This window comes from Oculina patagonica, chromosome 3, assembly GCF_052425735.1.
Source record: "Oculina patagonica isolate OP01 chromosome 3, crgOcupat, whole genome shotgun sequence".
In the NCBI taxonomy this organism is placed as follows: Eukaryota; Metazoa; Cnidaria; class Anthozoa; order Scleractinia; family Oculinidae; genus Oculina; species Oculina patagonica.
Genome location: NC_135760.1, coordinates 29,450,256 through 29,474,485, shown reverse-complemented (window position 1 = coordinate 29,474,485; position 24,230 = coordinate 29,450,256). Strand labels below are relative to the sequence as shown.

Here is a 24,230-nt window from a genome sequence, read left to right as displayed (position 1 = left end):
GACTTGAAATCGGGTTTGGTATAAACTCTTCAGATTTCACTAGAAGCCGAAAAAAAAACGAGGCCCCACCTAACCAAACAGAGATAATCCACAAAACACAACAAGCAATCGTATGTTTCGTATAGACTTCCAGCAGCCCCTCTTTTTTAGAGCAAATATACAAAGCCGGAAGTTTTATTTCGTTATCTCTAATATTTAGGGTGATATTGTAAATGCATTCTTTCAAAATGAAAACAGTGGAGTTTATTTTTACCCGACAAAACCAAGCTTCTAAAGTACTGTTAGCAAGAGAGGATAACCCTCTTTTCCTGTCAGTGATTTTGATTTATTTCATTGATCGACCTAAACACACCTACTTGGTATGATCAAAGCACGGGACGAAATTGAACATTTATTGATCAAGGAGATGCTCTAGAGCTAATGAAACACCTGAATACTACAAGCGTGTAAATACTGCTCTGCTGACAGGAAGGAAAGGAAAATTTTAAATAGATTCAACGATATGAATGAAAAAGCAAGCACAAATCGAAGAAATAATCAAGAAAGAGAAAGTATGAGTTTTCTAAACGCCACTGAAGCTAAACTGTCTGTTAATTCAAGTGGTTTGGATGCAAGAAGAAGATTTTAAAAATGTTACGGTTAACAATTGAAGAGATTCGCTGCGGAATTAAAGATCTATGTAGAATAAAATAGTTGTCAAACCTGTTAATCTATCTCGTTTGTTGTACCGTTGTGTCAGGAACTCCTCTTTACACTGAGTAGAAGTGCTAAGTGTTATTTTCTTTAAACAATAATAAGCTCGTTTCCACTGATGTAAGCAATTTTAAGAATGAATAATCAAACCAATTTATTTGTCCTATCGTTATAGTTAGTTGTTGCACTACAAATTTGTGATAAAGAAAATGGCACTGAGTCTTTTCTGTTGTTTGGTACTTCTGTACTAAAGGAAAAGCTATCAAAAGGCTCGAAATATTAGACTGGCAGTGATTTCTTAAAAAAGTCACCCAAAATTTGTCTTACTTAGACATAGCTATTATTCTCTTGCACTGCATTATTATGCTCTGGCATGGTTGTTATGCTCAACTTGTAGCTATTGTCAAGGTTGTTTCACGGGCACAGATATGATTTTAATCATGAAAAAAAATTGATATACAAAAAAACAATTATAAAAAAAAATTGATATACATTACTTAGGGAGAATAAAAGATACACTCAGTTTGAAAACAAAACATGATTTATTGCGGAATTCGCGCCGCACATAGAATTACTTGAAATATAATCTATTATTGACGCTAGTCAGCAAACTAAAACACAACTTTTCAGTAATTTAAAAGCAATTTCGATTTGTTTAGAACACTTCATTACATCATATTCTGCTTCCACTGTTCGACGAGATCTGAATTTAGCATTTTCGTCCAAAACATCTCTTTTTAAGATTTTTTATCTGCATTTTTTTACGAATGTTATTAGTTTTAAGTTTTAAAAAAAGGAAGCTTTACGACTTGAAAAATTAACAACGAAACGCGAATATTATTTTGTAAATTATTGTACTTTAAGGGTCTGTATAACAATCAACGAGCATGTGCAGTTTTGATTGCCTACAGAGAGAATTTACTGTTAACTGCTGTAAACAAAACAAATCGATCTAAAGAGACACAACAAACGTTGAACATACTTATACCCTTACTTCTTCGGGGAAAAAACGCGAATTAAAAAATATTACAAGACGGGAAAGTATACAGCTTTACCAAATGAAATTTGCATTTGCTCTTTGTTCTGACAAAAGAAAAATCCAGTAGTAATTTGTAATCATCCAGCCTCAACCATCCATGCATCTTACTTCCTAACCAAGCTATCTTTCGGAGGTTTCCTTTTGTCTGAGGAAAGTTTCGGATATGATAAAAACGACTCACGCGTCATACTGCTAAATACAGCTTTTACAGACCCGTTAACTGGTCGTACGCTTATGTTAAATACGCGAACTTAATTTTAACATCATTTGTAATAATATTCTGTTAGATAAATAATTCAATATATACAGTAAAAACTTGCATATAAGAACCTAGTGATTTAAGAACCTACAGGCTTAAATTTGGTTTAAATACCCAAAATTATAAAAACCTGTTAAACCTGGCAAAGAAAAATTGGTTCTTATACAAAAAAATCACTCAAATTTTGATGGTCAAAATTCTGGATTTTAATTGTGTGAGAAACTTCCGACCGAAAGTTATTGTGTATATGTTTTCTTTGATTTACATTTTTGGGATTTTCACAAGAAATATGTTTCTATAAAGCTACAGTGCAATAAGACGATTTAACATCTAAATATCTTATAAAATAAAATACAGAAATGTATTAGTAGTACAATATTTCCGCCAATGCTTACACTACGACAACCTCTGAAAAATATGAACCCATTGAGAACCCAGTCAGCCTGAATTGTGAAAAACTACCCTGCAATATAAAAACCTGTTCGGCCTGATCTCGAAAATTCTAGGTTCTTTTATGATGTGGGTTTTTACTTTATTGAATGTTATTCATTAAATAACAACTTGTAACACAACAACAGTGGAGTGTCCATTATTCACTCTTTGAAGTGTGTTAAGTTGGTCACGTGGTATCCAGTCGGATTGTGCGCAGTTTGTTTTGATGTGCCAGGATGCAAGCTGCTTCATTCGATCCCCCGCAGTACTGCGACGACGAGAACACGGTCAGCAGTTTGCCGTTCTGTTGAACCTAACAATAAATAACAATGAAACTTTAAGCATAAAAATAATAAAAAAATACAATATTTAGAGAGGAAGCCACACCAGCCCTAGCTAGTTGTGATGCGGGTCCTTTATCCAGATCGAATCAAAATTTGGAAACAAGTGTTGGTTTTTCAGTAGGGAGGAAAACCGAAGTACCGAGTGAAAAAACATCGGAGCCACAATATAATCTTTAACCCGGGCCAGAATATAAACTTTAGAACTACCACTCCGTTTCTTCAGTTCCATATATTTGCTAAAAACATCTCTGAAGGTCGACTATTGGAACGTTTCATGAGGGAGAGGGAAAGAGAGAGATGTGCTAAGGAGAGGGGGCGGAAAAACCAGCGGAAACATTGTACACTACGAACAATCCCTTTTTGAGTTATTTTTTTAAAAATAGCTCTTTAGTCGTCGTGTCCTTGTAATCAGTCGGTGGGTCAGTGAAGTATGTGTGTTTGTCACACCAATCAGATTTCAGGTACTATCAGAACCAATAAAATTGCAGTTTATAAAGGGGAAGCAATCTGACGTAGTCAGCAATTTCGTTCGAAGTTTTTAGATTAGAAGGAGGCGGAATCGGTGAGTTGTGTTTTAACCCTGGATTAAAAACGTTTTTCGTAACGCCCGCCTGCTTACAACGCACACGCCGTGAGCAAAAGGCCCAACACTAACTTGTTATTCGTCTTATTCGAGCGTACGTTTGGAGAGGCTAGCTTTCCATTTGCACAAAGCAGATTTGAAGAATAATGTGGTCATTACTTTTGCCATCCGCTTTGCGAAGTTCGTTGGGAAATTGGAAAGTTTGTTATGAAGTTGCCAAATAGGTTGCGAGTTTTTGAATCAAATTGTGAGCTTCGATACAAAGTTCCCAACTTCGGCCCGAAATTAATAAAACCTTGTATAATTATGTTATCAAAAAGGGCTTTGCTACGCTAAACTGTTGGAAACAAATGTCATAAAAATAAAAAACTTTTATGTAAAGCAGGCCGTAAACACGTTGTCTCGAACAAATTAGTCTGTCGCGTCGCGTCGGCTTCGATTAAAATCAATAAACCATCCAGTTTCATCCGGTTTACAAACGCAGAAGACTTGAAATTGAAGACAGTGAAGATTATGCCTCACAGAAATCGTTAAATATGTGTTTTCATACAAAAAAGTTAAAATTTGACCAAATTTCTACCTGCATAAAATTTATTTATCGCCAAATCACTTGCGTGATCGCTGATGCGAAACGTTGTCTTGCACTTCAAGCTACTTCAACTTTCCTTGACAAGCTCTAAAATCTTCGAATTCAGAAATCACCATGACTTTCGAGCAACATGTTTTGTTTCTCCTCAACAACCAAAACTTCAAAAAATCAGTCGGGCCGAAGTTGGGAACTTATCGAAGTTCGCAATTTGATTCGCAAACTCGCAACGTATTAAATTGGCAACTTCATAACAAAGTTTCCAATTTCCCAACAAACTTCGCAAAGCGGGCGGCCAAAGTAAATTGAAATCAACTGTAAAACATCTCGTTCAAACATTAAATGAACCGGTACAAGTATTAACTTTGCTGTTAAAAGCAACTACGATCGAGAGCAAAAACAGAATAAGAGCGTGCCATTCCGTGACAATTCGATAACTCAATTAGTTCTTGTTTGTTGAATAGAATTTAGGTTGTGAATGAACGAAAATCTTTGTCGAACAGTTCTGACAGAAAACAAATACTCCAGGTGTACTGCGCTTTAAAGAACTTTCCCGAAGAAAGTGGTTTTTGATTTGATGCGTTTATTACTTCGTTTATTATAGTACTTTTCGTTCAATGTCTATATGGAATCGTGGCTTTTTCGAGAAAAACAAGGGTATCGTGTTACGTTTTTAAAAAACAGAGGTCTCATGTTACAAAAGTGAGAAAAACAACAATATCATGTTTCAGGGTTTGGCAAAAAGCCAAAAGTATTCCGTAACAAACAAAAGTAACACGTTACGGTTGCAACAAAGCTAGCAACAAAATAACCGCTTAAACAGAATAAGAACGTGCCATTTTGTGACATTTAGATAATTGAATTAGTTTTTGTTTTTCAATTAAATGATGAAAATTTACATATTGAATAAAACAGTTCTGATGTATCAAAATGCACGTAAAAGTTATTTTGTTTGCAAGCAAATTTTGTGCAAAAAGTGACTTCGTGGGCCCCCATACACAAATAGCTCAACCCATGGCATAAACCATCCCAACAGGACAATCACCCAGTTTCACCCCCAAGCCACCCCATAAATTGAAAAAATAACTCCTGCACGCTTAGCGTGCCTATGTTTTTCTTAGTTCGTCGAGCGTGAAGCTTAAAATGAGCACGAGTGGAAACAGACAAAGAAAACTGGCGGCCTGCTCGAAGTCTAGCCACACTGAATTTCAGAAGAATTTTCTAAACTCAAAGCCATATAACAGTAAAGAAAAGCTACAGAAAAAAGTTTTCATGAGAAGAAAAACAAATATTTCACGTACAGAAAAACAAACTTGTAGATTTCCACGACACAAATTCGCAAAATTTCATTGAATACCCATCCACCATTTCGGCACGGAGCCTTCATGCTGACCCGTCATTTCAAACCCCCGCTATTTCGAGCTATACATCTTTACTTCTTAGAGTGTGGAATAGTGGAGCTCAACTAACCTGAAAACCAGCTTGCTGCACTTCATGCGCCCTGATCACGTGAGTAAGTTGATTCCTTTCCAAGAAAGCGTCTAAGGCGTCCGCGCTATAAAACAACACAGAAAAGGAACTGGGTACTAGATATGAATTGACATGCGTTGTTTTGTCATGTTTGTCACCGCAGTGTGTTTTTTATTTTTACTGAACAGTTCCTAACTAATTCCTATGAATACGACAGCGCTTTTCATATAAAAACTGTTCTTTCAGCTTCAGTACGCGTCAAATACTTTGCGCGTGGAAAAAAATGTTGTCATAGCCTCGTAGCAGTTTCATAAAAGGAATTAAACGATATTGCTATGTTTTTATACTTTGATTAAGATCATAGCATTAGCCCCTCATTTCGCTCCTTCAAATGACTGAAGAACCCTCGCCTGTGGATCGCATCTCTGTTTACCAGCTCGGAGCGTAATGACGAGGTATTTTTGATCATCATTAGAGTAAGATCGCCAGCATATACGTCATGTAAGAACGTCACAACACGTCATACCCACCTGAACAGATGAGCAGTACTTCGCCTTTTGTTGGCAACGAATCCTTCGTTTCTTTTGAGTTGCTCCACAACTTCGGAATTAACGTCCTCTGACCTGCAACACAAGCGATTATGTTCAGCTTAAATCTTATTCAGTTCAAAGGTAGCCGATTTTTACGTCTGCTGTTTCACACCGCTGTAATAAAATGGGGAAAAAACCCTGCAACCCCAGAAGGCTCTTGTTTAGGCCTGATTAACTCATTGACTCCTGGAATTCTTCAGAAATAAAAAAACACATTTTAACAATTTTTTAATTTTTTCTAGTTAGTAATGAGTTAAATTCCAAACTACACAAAACGGCATTTGCAACATGAAGCGTGTTTTGCTTTCTACCAGCATCACGTTTGAATTTTCGCTCTGGCATGCTTACAAATCAATCCTTTTTTGACTTCCCATTTTTGCCGTTTTTTTTTTTTTCGTTTTTCTGATCTTTGTGCTGCAGTTGTTGGCCCCTCTAACAGGCTTGCTGTCACTTCAAGAATTTCCGAGAAAGCGTCAACGAGACGGAAAGTTCTTACTAATGATATATATATATATATAATTTTTTGAAAAAAAACTTAAAAAAAAAAAAAAAAAAAAAAAAAAAACAAATTTTAAATAATTTATATATATATAGCGGTACAGAGATCCGTGAAGTGCTTTTGATTGGCTAGATAGATAAACCACCCTGACCTCTATCAGTATAGAACTTTCCGCTCAGGCTAATCTTAGAATATTCTCAAGAGGAAGACCAAAGTAAAGCATCTGAAGAGATGTCAGTTTTCTTGGATTGCTACAGTTCCTACACATTCTTATCTTCAGATTTCGCAAAAAAAAACGGGAAATTTAATCATTACCGATTATAAACACCGAGGGATTGGAGTGGATTAACACAAACCTTCTACAGAAAAACATTTGATTTTTGCTTTGAAAATGCATTCGAACTGTTTCAAAAAAATACCTGTAGTGCAAAATTCAAAGTTTTATCACGCTTTTTGGTGTAATTTGTTATTCAACGCTCACTGGAATAAAAAAATCAAATAAACGAGAAAAGAAATAACGTCATCAAGAAGGACTTGATATGATTAATGAGATGGAACGCCACCAATACATTAACACTCTCATTTGAATAACGGGCGTAATATAATTTTAAACAAAAGATATGACCAAATTAAAGCAAAAAATGTTCCTTTCCCTTTGGTTACTTAGCAAGTCAATTTTGTTTCAGTAGAACAAACATTTCACTTTATGTGACAGTGTAAACGCCTAAACTAAAGGTGGCGAGTCAGGATGAAAGAATGTTTCCGCGAACATTTACACAGACACCGGTAGAGCTTGAACAGGGTCAACAAAACAAACTAAAATAACAACAGCGATGACACGTAATAGAACTAATTTGAAAGTTAATTTTGCATGATTGTAGGAGAAGAATTAGTAGGTGTAGTGGAGCAGAAACCGGACCAGATTGCTCCTTTTGATATAAAGCAGAGAATCCAAAAGAGCGTTGTAGCGTTCGAGACGGGTTCTTGAATGTTCTTTCGTCCGCTTAAGGGAAGTTGTTGCTGAGAGACAAGTTTCAAGTGGGAAGAATGCAGACATGAGGCCGAAATCGGCTAATATACTGACGAGAAGATGACAAATGATCGCCCGATCAAAGACTGTTTGATCAATTGGCGCCAAACTCTGGAGTTCAAATTTAAGAATTTCGCGTCACTGGTTTAACTGAAGGCTAAGCAGGAATCCGACATGAGTTGCATCAACTTTTTAAAACTTCTGTTTCGCTCACGGAGGCACGATCTAACAGACGAAGACACATTATTTAACCGGTGTTTAACTGTACTGGATGTCATATTGCTGGGTATGGGATCCATGCTAGGACCTGGATTGTACGTGGCCACAGGACAAATAGCTCGAGATACAGCCGGACCAGCCATTGTAATTTCTCTTGTGATAGCAGCGGTTCCAGCGATTTTGTCTTCGCTGTGTTACGCCGAGTTCGCCGCTCGAGTCTCGAAGACAGGATCGTCATATGTGTATACATATCTCGCGCTGGGAGAGATATGGGCTTTCATGATAGGATGGAATCTTATTTTGGAAAACGTTCTCGCTAGCGCACTGCTGGGAAATGAATTTAGCAAGTTTGTGAACTCTGTTAGTGGCGAACGAATTTCGAAGTACATGACGGAAAATGTGGCTCATTGGAGCGTGAAAGGATTTCGTCAGTTTCCAGACTTCATAGCTTTTACCATCATCATTGTTTTCACTGTTCTGGCTGCTACTGGGCCGCGAAAACCAGCCTTGTTCATGCGATTTGCGACTCTGGTCAATATGCTGGTTGTTTTGTTTATTGTACTGTCCGGATTTTATTTCATGGACACGACTAATTGGGAGACACTTGAAAAATTTGCTCCTTACGGATTTGACGGCATAATGAAAGGTGCGTCTCTTTCTTATTTTGCGTTTCTCGGTTTTGATATCATTAACTCTGCTAGTGAGGAGACGAACAATCCTCGACGAGTCGTCCCGTTTGCCAATGCTGTAAGCACGTACATTGGTGTGTTCATTTATCTCATAACGGCAGCGATATTGACGCTTATTATTCCGTACAACAAACTCAGCTTTTACAGTCCACTGACTGACGCATTCAGCTTCACGGGTTTTGAAATTGGCAAATATTTTGTCGCCATCGGGGGTTTCTTTGGAATGTCGACCGCCATATTAGCCTTCGCTTACGCTGGAACTCGATTAATTTACGCCATGGCAAATGATGGTCTGTTATTTCAAGGTTTAGCAAAGATTAGTAACAGAACTCGGGTCCCTTTACGAGCTGCATTTATTTTCGGCATCAGCGCGGCCGGAATTGCTTTATTCTTGGACCTTAATGACCTGGTTGAGATGCTGTCTATAGGAACACTCATGGCCTATACCGCGGTATCCTTAGCTGTTCTACTCGAGCGCTACAGGCCGCTATCTTCATCGGAATTTCAAACAGGTAGCGAAGATGACGACGACTCGACAGACGACGAAACCGTTACTTGCTGTGGAAAGATGAATAAAGGGATAAAGAAAAGATTCTCTAAATCATCAACAATGTACAAAGCTAAACACGACTTGTGTACCAGGCTGGGCGAGAAACCAACAGAGGAATCTCATCGCATGGCCGGGGTAGCATCAGCATGTCTCTTGTTTGCTGTTTATGGTTTCTGTATGACTGTATCTCCAGGCAGTGGATTGCCTCATATTACCCAGCAGAATCCTGTCGTCATATTTGTCTCTTGTCTAATGGCGCTTATAACTATCCTCTCCTTGGTGTTATTGTTCCTGTTGCCCACAAAGCGGATGAGAATTTTCCACGCAGTACCATGCACTCCGTTTGTTCCCCTGACCAGTATTTTAACCAATATCTACCTACTGACTAATCTGTCTTGGTGGACCTGGGCCCGGTTTGCTGCCTGGATGTTTATCGGTGAGTGCGTTTCATTGTCTTTTACATCCTGTAGTGAATGTGTAAAACAAGGTGAAGCAAACTACTCGCCTTTATAGGCTGAGCAAGATTACAACCATTTTCCAAGAAGGTAAAGAGCTTCCATTGCATTACAATTTTAACGGGCAGAGACATTTTGCGTTAGCTTGTTTCACACTTATGCAAAAGTTTAAACGTAACGTTAAATACCTAGCCGAAAAGGAATCAAGGAGTAATGCAAGCCATTTTTTCTTAAGTTCTACTGTTGAGAACAACACAAAACTAATGAGAACGAATTCAAAATAATTCTTAATATGCCTGCGACCCACTTTTTGCCAAAAGGTACAAGAAGATAAGACCTTGACATCGGAGATTAAAAGAATATCGTATATCTTGATTTTTCGGCAATAAACGGAATAATTTTTTGCGTCTGAGATTTGGGCGACTTATATTCGGAGGGGGGGGGGGGGGGGGTATCGGGGAGGCTTACCGTATTTTCGGAATTTTATAGTTTCTCTCTCTCTGCCGTCGTCGAGAACACATACTGGATGCACTGGAGAACCCGTGCGCGTGTTGATTGCATGGCTTATAGCACGGTGTTAGGTGTGGCGCTTGAGGAGGCTCAAAAAACAAAACCCCCAAAAAAAACCCACTACTCAAACTAGTTACCCGGCATTCATTTCTGAAACAAAATCGCGTGACCACTGTTCAAACCAGGAACATTGTGTCACCTAAAAGGGCCGTAACCAGACCTTTAGCATAGACGACGCACTGGAGATCATGCAAGTAGGTTCTGGGGACAAGCCCTTCACAAAAATTAGAGAACTATAAGCTCTGAATAATCTCTTTCTTAATCATTTTTTATAAGGTTTTTCTTAAAAAAATAAGTCTTGTTCAACTGAAAATTTTTACACCAACTAAACATATTTTGTTTTTACCCATTCAGTTTCGGGTTAAAAACAAGACGAGGCAAGTGTCTCGTCTTGCCTCTTGCTAGTTAGGGCCCTAGTCGCCCATTAAATGAGAGAATTTAAGGCAAGTGCAGTCTTTTGACGTGATGCTGTTTATTATGCCGTATAAGGTGGTTAAAACTTATAAGTTTGAGCGAGAAGCCCGAGTTTGTCACCATTCAAATTAAACACATAGAGCAGTCCTTTCATTTGGCTTTTTTTCTTATTTTTTGCAACTTTGGCACTTTTGAGATTGAATAGCTCATCCTTATGAATGTTTCATCTTTTAAGGTATGGCTATTTACTTCATGTACGGAATCCACAACAGCAAAGAAGCCTTGAGTGAAGAAGGCTCTACAGGTAACTTTCTACAGCGACTCACTCAGCCCACAAAGCGTGCCGGGACACCAAGCAGCGAGGAAGGACCTCTGTCACCGACAAGCGAGAGTGAGAATGATGATGAGGGATTCCAATCCAACTTACTGACGAGCGAAGACGATGCTCGTTAAAAAGAAAGATAAGAGCAAAAGGACTAAAATCTTAGGAATACCGTTTCTTTCTGTTGCTTTGAGCAGTGACATCACGTGACACGTTCGTTATACAGTGATCCTTGTACAAATCGTCACCATGGTGACGAGGTTTAAAATTATTTCTTGTCATTTCATATAGTCTGTATTAGAGGACCTCATCAATATTGTTAGTTCACGCTGGTTACCCAGCAATTTAATTGAAATAGGGTACTAATATTTGCTTTAGTTTTGTGAAAGCAAAGAATGAAGAATATGTAAAAGAAAATGAACTGGAGTTTATTTAAGAAAACGAGATCAAATTCAGAATATTATTGCTTGGAGACACCTAAGCAGTATCGATATTTATTTTTTTATTCATATATTCATTTAGTGGAAGAAGCTGCAACACAGCTAAATTTAGTCCTATCTGTCATTTACTTAATAAAGAACGTTTGTTAATCAAATTACTGGTTGCAAGATCAAAAAATAAATGATAAATTAGACTTGCTAAGGCGCTCAAGAATTGCAGTGAGTAAAATGCGTTGAAAAGATGCACCCATCGCTCCCAGATCAATGAACGTAGACTTGGTGCTTGCAGACAATGAAAGATCCCGCCGCCAGCGCGAGAGTAAACTCAAACTGCCAGAACTCTCTTATCATTCACTCTGGGATTGCCCAGCAAGGAAAGACAAACGTAAGAGTAAGGGTGGGGCCACGCGTCCAACGCAAAAGTGAGGCCAAGCGTCCAATGAGTATTCGCGCGGCTGTTATAACTCCAGACAAGCAACAAGACAACAACACCATCACTAACAAACGACATTGGCGGCGTCTTTCTGCAAATTTCCAACAAGTCAAAAAACCAACGAGGTAACAGCTAAGACACACCTTCAAATTTAACCCTCCACCATGACCACCCTACCCCTGCCACGGTCCGTTTAAGCCACAAAACGTTTTACTTTCGGAGTATCGCATACCAGAGCTCGAGTTAAGAAGGCTGCATACTCGCCACGCAAACAGCAGAGAAGATTCTGTAGCGTCGGATTAAGGGAACGAACTGTACTGAATACTCAGTGAAAGGGTAATAGGCCATTTTTTATATATATTAAAATTCTAGCTTGGCTTCAAGGCTTGGGGGATAAAACAGCACATTAAGGTTAAGGGTTGAATAAACAATGTCATTTGCTTCATTCCGAAAAGCCTCGGCGCATACAGTAGTTGAAATTTACCGGGGTAAATAAATGGAAATTGCGCTGTCCAAATCGTCGTAGAGTAAAAGTTGTGAACTAATTTTTAAAGCTAACAAATATTACTTAAACTTCATTGCAAGACAAGAATTTTGAGTCAATAAAGTATTTTTATGAACTTTTATTATTTAGTTACCGTAAAGGATCGCCCCACATGAGCTCCCAGGCCAGGTCGCTTTGCTTCTCCGGGTCGCATAGAACACTGGGAATGCTGTCGATGGAAGAGACAAGCCCACCACCTTGACTGGGCAGCGGAATACCCCCGTGAACACAAAAGATCTAGAAACAGAAACAACATAGTACTAAGATTACATGTTAATTTTCAGTTACTCCACGAACGTGCGTAGAATGGGTCCCTAACGATAGAGAAGCCTATAATAGTTTCACGATGTGCGAACTAAAAATGACAACTAGTTATTGCCAATGGAACAAAGAAACAAGAAGGTTAATTGGTTTAAATGCTTAGGCATAAAATAATGTCAAAAAAAAATCGATGACCAAAAGACCTTTGCCCTCCCTTGTGAGGGCTGGGACACTTGTTTTTACGCTGGTAGCGAATCACTTCACAGATTAACCTGCGATCGCAGGTTATTCACAGATAATTGTTTCTATGTGCAACTAATTCCATTTGAATTGTCTGTCAAATGAGCATGTCAGCCAGTTTTTACCTAACATTAGCTGTTAACTTTAACATTCAAGAGAACAGATACTTCTTATGTTTCTGGTTTTGCGCATGCTTTAAAGGGGCACTGAAGAAGATTTTAAACTCATTGCAAGCTTATTTAGCATTTTTGACTCTTCACGATATCTTGTCATTATCGCAGTCAATTTAAGGGTAGGAGAAACCAATGAAGATCAGCATCAAATCAATTTTAAAGGTTGTTATCAGTCATTGAAGTCAATGAACGTTTTACCTTATTGTCTACAATAGCAGCTAGTGGAAGAACATCAAAAATGGCGTTAACTGCTCCCCACACCTCCTCACCCAGTTCAGCGCCAAACTTTTGAATGCATTCACTAGCATCCGGACAGGGAAAAAAAAAAAAAAAAGCAGTTGTTAGTCAAACCTAATTTCCACCGTGAAAAAGTCACGGTCACTCTCAACAAATGAATGCAACTGTACAATTAATTCTACTATCAAACAACTTCGCCGTGCAAATGTTACCATGCCAGTACATCCTCTCCAACAAGGTGCCAAAATCAAAGGACCGTTCTACATTTACTGGCTAATTAGGCAAAATATGGTACAAAGAAACGATAATTCTTCAGAGTTTTTATCTTTGATAAAGCGATAGAAATATAAGCGCTTCAAATCATAAAGTTGCAGATTTCTTGTTAATTCCTTCACTGGACGCCGTGATTTCAGGTCTTCTGTGTCACGCTTCTTTATGATAACAAGCCACAGAGATTTTGTAACAATACAAAAGTTTAAAGGCTCCTTAATACTGGCTGGTCGTGACTAACCTGTGAAAGGTAAACATTTTCTGGATGTCTCTAATCTCGTGGTTGCCACGTATTAGGAAAAACTTTGATGGAGCCAGAATCTTCTGAGCGAACAAGTATGCGACAACCTGCAGGCAATGAAAACAACACCATATCAACACCTAAGAAATGAGTAAGTCTTTGAGGATGTAGTAACTACTCCTCTCATCTTCTCAGAAGGGAAAAATCAGGATAGCATGGCACTGGATGATGCGCGGTGCTCTTCACCGCATAAATTGACAGACAGACAGACAGACAGACAGACAGACAGACAGACAGACAGACACAGAGGACGGACGGACGGACGGACGGACGGACGGACAAACAGACAGACAAACAGACAGACGGATAGACTGGCGTTCATCGCCACAATTCCAATTCAAACTAATTTTGTCACAGAAAACAACAGTTAGTGTTTCTTGTTGTTGACTGTAGTTAATTTCAGGGTTAAATTCTTATTTCCTCGAAGCAACATTGCTAAGTAAATCCCTTTAATATATATCGCAAAACGTACACCGTGTTATTTTCGGTTTAAAACTCATGTAGAGTTAGGCCGGCTAAGACTCATTTTTTCCGCTCTTTCAACCTGATCTCGGCCAACGCTTGTTATTCGGCTGAACGGGGCTTTTTCTCATCTTCTGAATCATCTGCAAGATCGTCTTACTCGTACCCTCCCACGGCTGTCCAACCAGCGGGGCTCTTGTCCACGAAACGGATTAACTTGTTACGTTTGATAAATAAATTTTCCCTCTTTCCAGTTCGGACTCATATTGGACTTAATTTACTTAAAGTTAAGGATAAGGTCAAACCAGTAAATCGTGAAGCGGTCGCATGCAGAATCTGTTGTATAATTCTGAGATCAAAAGAGGAACGCTCGTTTGTTCAGTATCCGACATTGACAGAGATGCCTTCGAGTGGCTCTTATATATCTTACAAAACCTTCAATAGCCTACTTGCCCCTTGGAATTTATTATACCCTACAAGCACGCCCAAAATACTTCTCGTACAGTTAACACGAAACAAAAATTGTGTACACACTTTTGTATAATTAGCAAAACGTTACAAAATATATTGTTTTTGCGCTTTTACATCTCCCTCAGAGCCATACCTCTACTCCATTCTCCCCTCGATCGACATAGTCCCCCAGGAACATGAAACTAGCGGGTGTAAGAACTGGGCCCATGCGCCACAGAACCTTCTCAAAACATACCAAGTCACGAAAATTACCATGAAGATCACCTGAAAAAATCAATTAAGAAGTTTCGTATTTAATGTTTTCCCATGCTAAGGAATTCCGCTCTTGGCTAGCGTTCCAAGTTTCTCCTTAAGTTCTGAATAGTTCATTACACGTTTTACTGCCGCAGTGATTACCGCTTTGACTACATGGTTTAAGTCTAAGTAAGTAATATGGAAACTATGCTTACAAGCTTGAGGGCCGATGAAAGCAATACACAAGCAGAGAATCCTTAGGTGACTGAAATATGCTTCAAAGTTTAACCCAGTCAAGGTACCGAACTTATAAAGTATTTTAGTTTGGAGATTACGTTTTTTCTTGCCAAATTGACAAAGAAGGATAAACAACGTCTAGAGATAGTAACTGTAGTCTTCGTTGTAGTATTTTCTGTAACATTTTTGAAGTAAACGTATGCCATTTGAATGCGTTAATCCTTCAAAAGTGCGAGATATAGTAAATACATTTGTTTCCGTCGAAACGAAAGTCACGACCTAGAGACACCTCACCACTACTATATCAAGTACCTAATAGTGCCTTACCTACAATGTACGTGGGTGATTTGACTCTGATAAGTCGAGGCTCCTTCTTAATAATCTCCAGGAGAGTTCGACAGATGCACACCAGACAGTTCCCTAACGAAGGCATTTCCACGAGCCCCCAACTGAAGCTCCCCTTGGGTCCCCCTGATTTACTGCTGTTGGGGGTCACTTTTATCGCGCGCTCAAAGTACCTCAAAGCTGACAGCATTTGATTGGCATCTGATTGCTACGTGATGAAAATTAAAAAGCGTAAAATGCATTTAAAAATAACTTTACAAGTCGGATGTTGTTGTGCAGTGAATATTCAGTGGGCAAAAAGTAGATTTCCATTACCAAATACGACACTGAAAAGAGGAAAGTTCTGGTGTGCATCTTTTACAATTTTGAAATAAATGCAACGTATTTCGAGACAAAGAAGTTTATCAGGGTAAATGAAGCACACTATGTAGTGCTAAGATAGTCTATAACGTGTGAAGTCTCACCTAGTCCTTTTGCCTACGAAACACTTAGTAGCATTTCCTACTTACATTTGTTTACCCTCGGTAACTGATTTAGAAAAGGACAGAAATGGGCAAGATTACATCAATTACATATAACGACACATGGCTTCTCGGTCAGCGTTTAGCTCAATCTGTATGAACAACGCGGTCTATACTGCTCAAAAGTAATGTTTGCTCGTCGAAAACAACTACATTGTTGTTATTTACCAAAACCAGCTTGCCTTTGCCCATCGAAGGTAAGGTCACACACCTTGTTGAAGCAGTTGATGGATGGAAGCCGTTCTATCTTAAGTTTACTAGCCACCAGCCCACTCTGAGCACTGCCTGTTACCATGTTACTGTTATTCATGTCCCACAATACACTGACGTCACTCAGCATTCCACTTCGACGCACTTTAACTGTGTGAGTGGCAAGTTCGTATTGATCTGTGACAGTTCTGTAAGTACATCAATGAACATTAACTCTGATCACACTACGCCTCTCCTGTTTTTCTTTCTCCAGGAGAAATAAACGAGGATATCGCCTGGTTTTCAAAAGGGGTGTACTTCACAAGTGAATAAACTAGTTTATCTTTTCTTTTCCTCCGCAACCTGGCTTTCTATTTTCCCTGTTCATGGACGGAATTGAGCGACAGTCGCTATAGATGCCTTTGTGACGTGTGAAGAGCTTTTGACTGTACTGAAAACGACCTCACATATCAATATGCCTTTACTGGCGTTTTGATATCCAGTGGCGGACAAGTTAGGTAAATCTATTCCTTTGCAAAGTTTTAAGGTAACTGATGGTTCAAACATGTTAAATTCAAACGGCAATGCTGATTTAGACAAGACACATTAAAGTCCATAAAATTGCTGTTTTTTGTTAAGCTGAACAACAAAACAATGAATAACAGAAAAGTCACTTGTTAGGTACAAAAGACTGACTTACTCAAATGGAAAACCAAAACCTTGAAACTCCATAGTGTCACTAGCTTCTGAATCATTACTTCTTCTCTTTTTCACTGGGGACTTAGATCTGTAATTAACACACAAGTATCGAAAACCATTTAAAGTTATGCTGACTACACAGCGCACATCATGTTTATATCAAGCGTAAAAGTACAGTTTGGATTCGGCGCACGCCCTCAGTCTGAGGCTGTTTTTGTATTTTGCAGAAAGTAGATTCATATATTTATCACTTTTTTGCGTGTATCCAGAGAAGAAAAATGTTTTGTAGGGTGAATCTGAGTGTGGAATTGATAGGTATTGCTTATCTTAAGACATGAAATTTGATAACACTTTTTTAGTTCAACACCTCCACCTATACTGTTTTTCATTCTCGTATCTATCCATCGAGCATGCACACCTATCTCACCTGGTGATCGACGGCTTCCTGTCCTCGGTCAGACATTGATACATTTCATCTTGAGCAAGTTTGATGATTGACACAGGCAGACGGAACAGCACAGATGTCCCACGGAACCTCAGGCTACCCACTGTTTCCAAAAACTCCACCAATGAGAGTTTGTCTCTGAGCCCAGATCCAAAAAGTCTGGCAATCAGAACAAAACAAACAAGCATATTAAGAACAAAGCTAGACTAACGTTTCTTTATTTACCAGCTTAACCTACAACAAAAGGCTAGATTTCAGGCAGTTTTGTGTGTTGGTTAGTCCTGGCTGGAAGGAGGATGCATGGGTACAAAAACAGCTGGAATTTTTTGTTAATCAGCATTTATTTATCACTCTATTGTCACAGCATTTTGTTCATCTGTGGCAGATAAACATTACACCACTTCATGAAGATTTTGACAATGTTTGCTTTAAAAAAAGAACATTTTTTGCCGGAAAATGTTTTAGCAAGAACAGTTTTTTGCCAATCGTAAAACAAGAAAAGGAAACAAAAACAGAACATTCGCAAAAATTTGTGCCACATGTTAATGGTAATAAATTTCTTCCGATGCGTATCTATCTATCATTTCAAGTTATTTTACCTTGAGCGAATATCAGGGAACTAATTTCATCATCAAATTTCTGAAACAAACCTGTTAACTGACCAAATTTGAGTGTTGTCAACTGCAACACTTACTTGTTCTTCCTCTGCTTTCACTTGTGTACTTAAAAGAAATGGAGGTTATTCATGAACTGGAAACTTCTGCAGTATTCTTGGCCAGCTATCATTTAAAGTAAGGCCATTCCCTAACCCAAGTCTAAACTCACTTGCATACCACATCTTTTTGACACACTCACACACTAAATTGCTAAGCATGCAGAAAATAACCATATTAAACTCATTAGACATGGTATTCCTAATCCTTGTAACCATGGTTTTACATACTTGGCTTTGCTTCTTGCTTCCTCTAACACATCACAGTCTTTTGTACTCTCTCCTTTTAGCTTCTGAATGTCTTTTATCAACAATCTGTGAGGAGAAAATGACATAACCCATCTGTCCAAAAAAAATAAGCAAACAAGTATACACTCCACTTCTTCTAGCTATATTGATTTCACAGGATTATCCACTATAGTCTCACCACAATGACTCATTAACTCTTTAATAAAGAGTTTGCTACTCTTGTGGCATTTTTGTTACTAGTTAAATTTGTCCAGATGCAATTATTATTGCTCAGATTTTTACCCCCAACACAGCAGGCATTTTTGCTAAAATTTTGATTGACCAACAGCAAAACCAAAACAAATCTTGATCTGGCTTATATGCATTTCTCATCCTTGTCACCGGTGGCATGATTGGTTTACAATGTTGCTTGTATTACTTGTGATTGGCCAAATGTGACGCAGCGTGGCCTAGTGGTCCGGGTTCAAATCTTCCACCCTACCACTACATGGATAAGGTGTTCGGTGGTCCTGAATTTAACTTTTCCAGGCTTTGTAAATAGCCAACTGGTCTGCCTCCTGCCAGTGGGAATTTTTAACACGTTTCAGTTTATTTATGATATTTTTTTATTTATTTACAGTGTCTCCAATTAGCAAAGCAGTGCTATTAATACTTTGACACTTAAATCAAGTGATTTAATTTTTTTACTTTGATTTTGGTTTTACTACAGATGCTAGAAGATTGCTCCATTCCAACTACTGTACATTTAATATTGAAAAACTACTCACTTGAATTCTTCAAAGGAAAGAAACGCGTCTTGCTCAGAAGAATAAAACTTGAAAAGATATCGACAACGGAGCTCCCCAGAGGGTCCTCCATGGGGTGTAGAAGGGTCCATAGCTGCCACTCCAAAGAGCACCTCTTGATATGTCAACTGATTTTGATGATTAAAATCAAATGCCCTGAAAACAAACATATCAAAACAGAATCACCACAACCTAACTGCGTAACTGATTGTTCCTGGCATTCAAAAACTCTTTACTTTGACCGACACTCTGCATTTAACATGTTAATCACATGAACCTTGGCAGAAAACAGAAGCACCACAATGTGTGCAACTTAGATGACAACTGGTGCAGTTATTAATAAGTAATCATGTCAATTATCTCACGTCTAGAGCCTTTGTTCCTTTTGATCAGCTGGTTGGGAAGCAAGTGACCCTGGAAAGTTTTGATTGGAAGTCCAAAAGTAATTGACTTCCAGTTGAATTGCACATTTCTAGCAGTAGCTGCCAAAAGCATGGCTTGCTCAAACTCCTTGGTTTACTTTTGGTCATTTTTGTTGTTTTTAAAACCGAAAAAAGTCAATCCTGCAATGGAACTCTTGAGAGTTGCTCGTTTCGTCAAGCTTTGCTGATAAACATTGCACAAAATCCCTATATATATTCCAGAGTCTTACCTGAACAAGTCTTTGAATCTTTCTGTAACCCCAAGCTCTTTCATCAATAAGGAAAATCCTTCAAGTTTTACAACCTTTTCACTTTGAGAATACTTATCAAATTTCTTTTTGATAAATTCTTTTTCTGTGAAACAATAACATTAACTTTAACATGGAGTATAATAAATTATAACAGCTTATCTACATACATGTATTTAAGTGTACTAAAGACTCCATTTTCGAACAAATTACTTTTTGCAAAGCGCATTTCATCTAAATTTCTTATTGTGTGGCATGACTACAGGATTATCAAATACCGGTACATGTAACTGCAGTACCTAGTTTTCCAAAATGAGCTGATTCCACTAGTTTTTCCATGACTGAACCAAGATCGTCCTTCTGAGGCTTGTGAGAATTTTTATTATCTTTCAACATTACACCTCCTGTATTCTGTTCCCTTGCCAACTGGCCAAGCTCCAGAGAGACATTTTCTCCTATTGAAACTTTGCAAAGTTTTTGATGACATTGTAATCCAGTAGTACATGTGCTATTTGAAACATTTGTAGTGTTTATAACATTTCTTTTATAACTTTCTTTGGGTGTTGCTTCCTCTTGTACACTGGAAAAGTTTGTGAACTCCTCTGAAACGTCTAAAACTACCAGTTCTGGAGAAATGGAAACATCAATAACACTAGATCAGCTCTATAGACAAGACATATTTTTCTTAATCCCTGAAATAAAGGCTGTCTTATTTTCGCAAATCTTTAGAGCCTAAGAAATTTGTACAACTTTATTTGCAATATCAATGATTAATTTTAAGTCCCCAGGTCACCTTTATTTACAGAAGGAAAATTTGATTGCCACAAGTTCAAATACATGTACCTGAATATCATGTTACTAAAAAGTTATTTCCCACCCCCCCCCCTTCAAGCAGTGTGTGTGTTTAGAAAACGTCTGTACTCCCCCCCCCCCCATAGAAGGGATTCGAAATTCCTGGGAGTGGGAGGGGTCTTTGAGATCTCAAAGGCTAAAACTTTTAAGAAAATATATGAAGCTTAATTGGAATTTTCATTGGGGTGGGGGGGGGGGTCCTCAGGTAAATTCCCTTCTACAGGGCAGGTATATGAGGGAAAATTAAAAGTACGGGTGACAATGGGAAACTGGCAAATGGTAAACAAGACTTTAAGATGGCAAGACTGATATCTTTTGGGGGAAACAGAGACTTTCTTGCCTTATGAAATCGTGACTCTGAGAAAAGCAACCTCGGTTCCCAGGGGGGAGAGACCCTGGGAACAAGAGAGGCTTTGAGAAAAGGCACTACAAAAAAAATTGTGACAGCGAGACCCATGAAAGTTGGCTAAAATTCTGCAAGTTGCATATTTTTTAAAGGACCAATTTTCCACCCCTTTTAGTTATTAGTAATGATTTCTCTTACTCCCCTAAGCCCTAACGCCAAGTTAAAATTTTAATATTTCAGAAACAGCCAATATAAAAAACACGCAAGCCTATACTATATACAGGAAATTTGAGTAATTCACTAAACTGAAAGATTTCCAATAAAATAAAAATGTTTTCTACCTTGACCCAGAGCCTTTTTAATCCAGTTGCAGACATCATCTTTTATAGCGTCACTACAAGCTTCAGAATCAGAAAACCACTTTGACATTGATCCACAGGATTCTACGTGCTTAATGTTTGAGCTACTTTGTTCACAAACAGTATGATCTTCTAAATCTCTGTCTGCTTCTGAAATAACGTTGTGACAGTTAACACAAGACACATAAAATATTAATGTCATGGTCCTGCCCTTGTCATTGATGCAATGTTTGATGCCAGCTACACCATGAAGATTGAGGTGAACATCTTTACCCTAAAAAAGCCAAGGTGAGACTCAGTTAGCATCAGGTTCTCATCAACAATATTGTCAATTATTAAGTAACTGAGATTATTATTATGGAGTCTAGGAACCTGTTTGCTGGTCACTTCTGTTGTCAGTAGAGGCCACTATAAGATGAAAGAGCTTGTCCATTGTAGAAAGGTGGTGATTAAATGCAGATTTAAGTTAATATATATCAGCTTCTGTATGTGTACAACACAAGACACGATGACTCCATCCCTGGGTCATGAGACATTTTCCTGAAATCATGTGATATTTGTCTTGTTAAAGCCTTTATCCCAGAATGGTGCCAACACCTACTGTAGATCTTGAGGTGGTACCCACACCCAAGCACAGTGCCCAGACCAATACTTGTGCCCAAGCTCCCCTTTGGCATAAGAATAAAGCCTAAAGGTTGGCACAGTTCTGGGAAAAATGGTGACCACATACACCGAATGTAAATATGGCGGACAACTCGGTCGTTGCCTGGGACGAGCTGCATGGAAGCGAGGCTAGTCAGGCTTCGGTGTTTTGGTTGGACAATGCTTTCCTACAAAAGTCTGGCTTATTCGTCGATCTGGTGTTTCTTTTCGCTGCTCCTATGAGTTGCTGTGTTTCTGAATGCCACAAGAAGTGATAGAAGTGTTCACTGTTTGCCTCTAGGAAAAAGTGGACCGATGCAATTCGTTGAGACGAAAGAAAGGAAAACAAAGGAGTTCACGATCGCTGCAGGAACTTTGTTCGCTACATTTCAGGTTAGAAGATCTTAGAAAATGTGCAAGCGGTCACATTTAGCTTCAAGTCTTTCTTATTTGGCTCAATGCTTTCACTAGCGTTAACTATGGGGGGGCAGTTGAATTTCATTCACTTATTTAGTATTTGATCGTGCGATTCCGTGCGAGTGGATCGGACGCGAACAAAGCCGGACAAGAACAACTTCTTTTGAGACAGAGGATGTCTTGGAAGTGGAGCTTTTCTTTACCTTGGGAAAGGTACTGGCCATGCAACTCGTGCTGGAACACCACCAGACACCACATAAGCTCGTCATTTATACAAAATTTCTAAGATCTTCGAACCTGAAATGTAGCGAACAAACCTCAATAGTTCCCGCAGCGATTGCGAACTCCTTTCTTTCATCTCAACGAATTGCATTGATCCAATTTTTCCCTTAGAGACAAACGGTGAACACTTCTATCACTTCTTGTGGCATTCAGAAACACAGCAACTCGTAGGCGCAGCGAAAAAAAAAAAACACCAGATCGACAAATAAGTAAGACTTTTGTACAAAAGCATTGTCAAAACAAAAGACCGAAGCCTGACTAGCCTCGCTTTCATGCAGCTCGTCCCAGGCACCGACCAAGTGGTCCGCCATATTTGCATTCGGTGTATTCCCTGATTATATGAGCACCAAAGGTGCAAGCTTTTAGGAGGGTCCTTGGGCCCCAGGGGGGTACTTGCAGTATACATGACGGGGGAGGTCCGACGTATTTTTTTCGGTTGAAAATTTACACCCTCGGTATTTTTTTTGGGTCAAGAGATCTGTCATATATTTTTTTAGGTCTTAAAGTCTGTTTTATTGAATAAATCAATATAGAGGTGCTAGGTCTTGTACTTTTTGGGGTAGAAAATTTTGATGTCAGGTATTTTTTTGGGTGTAAAATTTCAGGCTCATGTATTTTTTTGGGTTCGCAATATGAAGCTCCGTCGGACCCCCCTGTCATGTATACTGCAAGTACCCCCCTGGGCCTGGGGCATGTTCGTCTGGGAAAAGTTTTAGATTTTGATTCCCTAAAGTACTATATTTTCCTGGACAAGTTTATGTCACATATGGCCTTATGCGCCTACTTGTGCGATGAGTCATGATGATGATGATTTATGTCACATTCTCATATTGTAGCTTGGAATTTGTTAAAACAAAAATATATATTTATTATAAAAAGCATCACCTATTTCTGTAAAAACCAATCTGGATCTGCACCTGAAATGTCCCTGCCTTTTAGTTTTACACCATTTTAGTTCCCTGATAATGTGATCCTTAAGATCTAGGCAGACAAAACTGTTTAAGCTTCCTCTTGACTTTTTCTCTTTTTTTTGTTCTGTTTATCGGCCAATCAGATTTGAGGAAAAATCAAGACCGACCAGAGATTGCAATTCTTGGTGCTGACCAAAAGGACTGTAGACAAGAATAGTTGAATCGACGGCAGTACAAAATATTTCTAGCCATTCTTGCGCACAAATATAAAAAGAAAGCACTCATTATGTGCAATGATGCACGTGTAGTCGTCGTTTTAGCGCATTTTCGTCACTAATTTCCTTTTAGTCATAAATTAAAAAATTAAAATAAAATGTTTTCTGTTGTTGTGGTAATGATACCATTCATTTGTTGAGGAACATATAAGCGTTAATGGGAGATACGATGAATAAACGACAAATAAGAAAGGAACTGCACGTAGCTGATACAGAAAATGAATGAATGAACTTTCTTACCAGCTGATTTGACGACCACCTCTGAATTCCGTTTCGAAAACTTTCGTTTTCTTTGAGAATAAACCGCGGTAATTCCCACTGATCTTCATTGCTGCATTTGCAAAGGAGTATCCTGTCATCATCCTTCCTTTGCAAGATGATTTCAGCGTTAAAATAGTTCAACAGTTGGCTGTCATCTTGTCGATTCCCGTCTTGTCTACTGGAGGCCATGTTTACATCGTGGAACGTGACAGTGCACAGCATT

General features: G+C 38.6%; 2 protein-coding genes across 3 annotated transcripts; one reads left to right on the top strand and one right to left on the bottom strand.

The window, feature by feature from the left end:
* Nucleotides 1–1,216: 1,216 nt before the first annotated feature.
* Nucleotides 1,217–24,222, bottom strand: LOC144647420 (uncharacterized). 2 transcript variants are annotated; one of them, XM_078507219.1, is made up of 18 exons: nt 23,987–24,222; nt 21,202–21,493; nt 19,962–20,288; nt 19,645–19,768; nt 18,975–19,148; nt 18,190–18,273; nt 17,897–17,968; nt 17,229–17,405; nt 16,803–16,889; nt 16,125–16,311; nt 15,375–15,600; nt 14,710–14,840; nt 13,584–13,690; nt 13,034–13,136; nt 12,256–12,398; nt 5,937–6,029; nt 5,407–5,491; nt 1,217–2,736 (listed from the first exon to the last, which is right to left on the bottom strand). In XM_078507219.1, exons 1-18 carry the CDS (start codon nt 24,194–24,196, stop codon nt 2,611–2,613), a joined length of 2,748 nt encoding a protein of 915 aa, XP_078363345.1. In that variant the 5' UTR covers nt 24,197–24,222; the 3' UTR covers nt 1,217–2,610. The 2 variants fall into 2 exon arrangements, with proteins under 2 accessions (XP_078363345.1, XP_078363346.1); XM_078507220.1 differs by lacking the exon at nt 17,897–17,968.
* LOC144647419 (high affinity cationic amino acid transporter 1-like) lies at nt 7,150–11,382 on the top strand. The gene is made up of 2 exons (XM_078507218.1): nt 7,150–9,419; nt 10,658–11,382. The coding sequence occupies exons 1-2, from the start codon at nt 7,700–7,702 to the stop codon at nt 10,873–10,875; spliced, it is 1,938 nt and encodes a 645-aa protein (XP_078363344.1). The 5' UTR covers nt 7,150–7,699; the 3' UTR covers nt 10,876–11,382.
* Nucleotides 24,223–24,230: the final 8 nt, after the last annotated feature.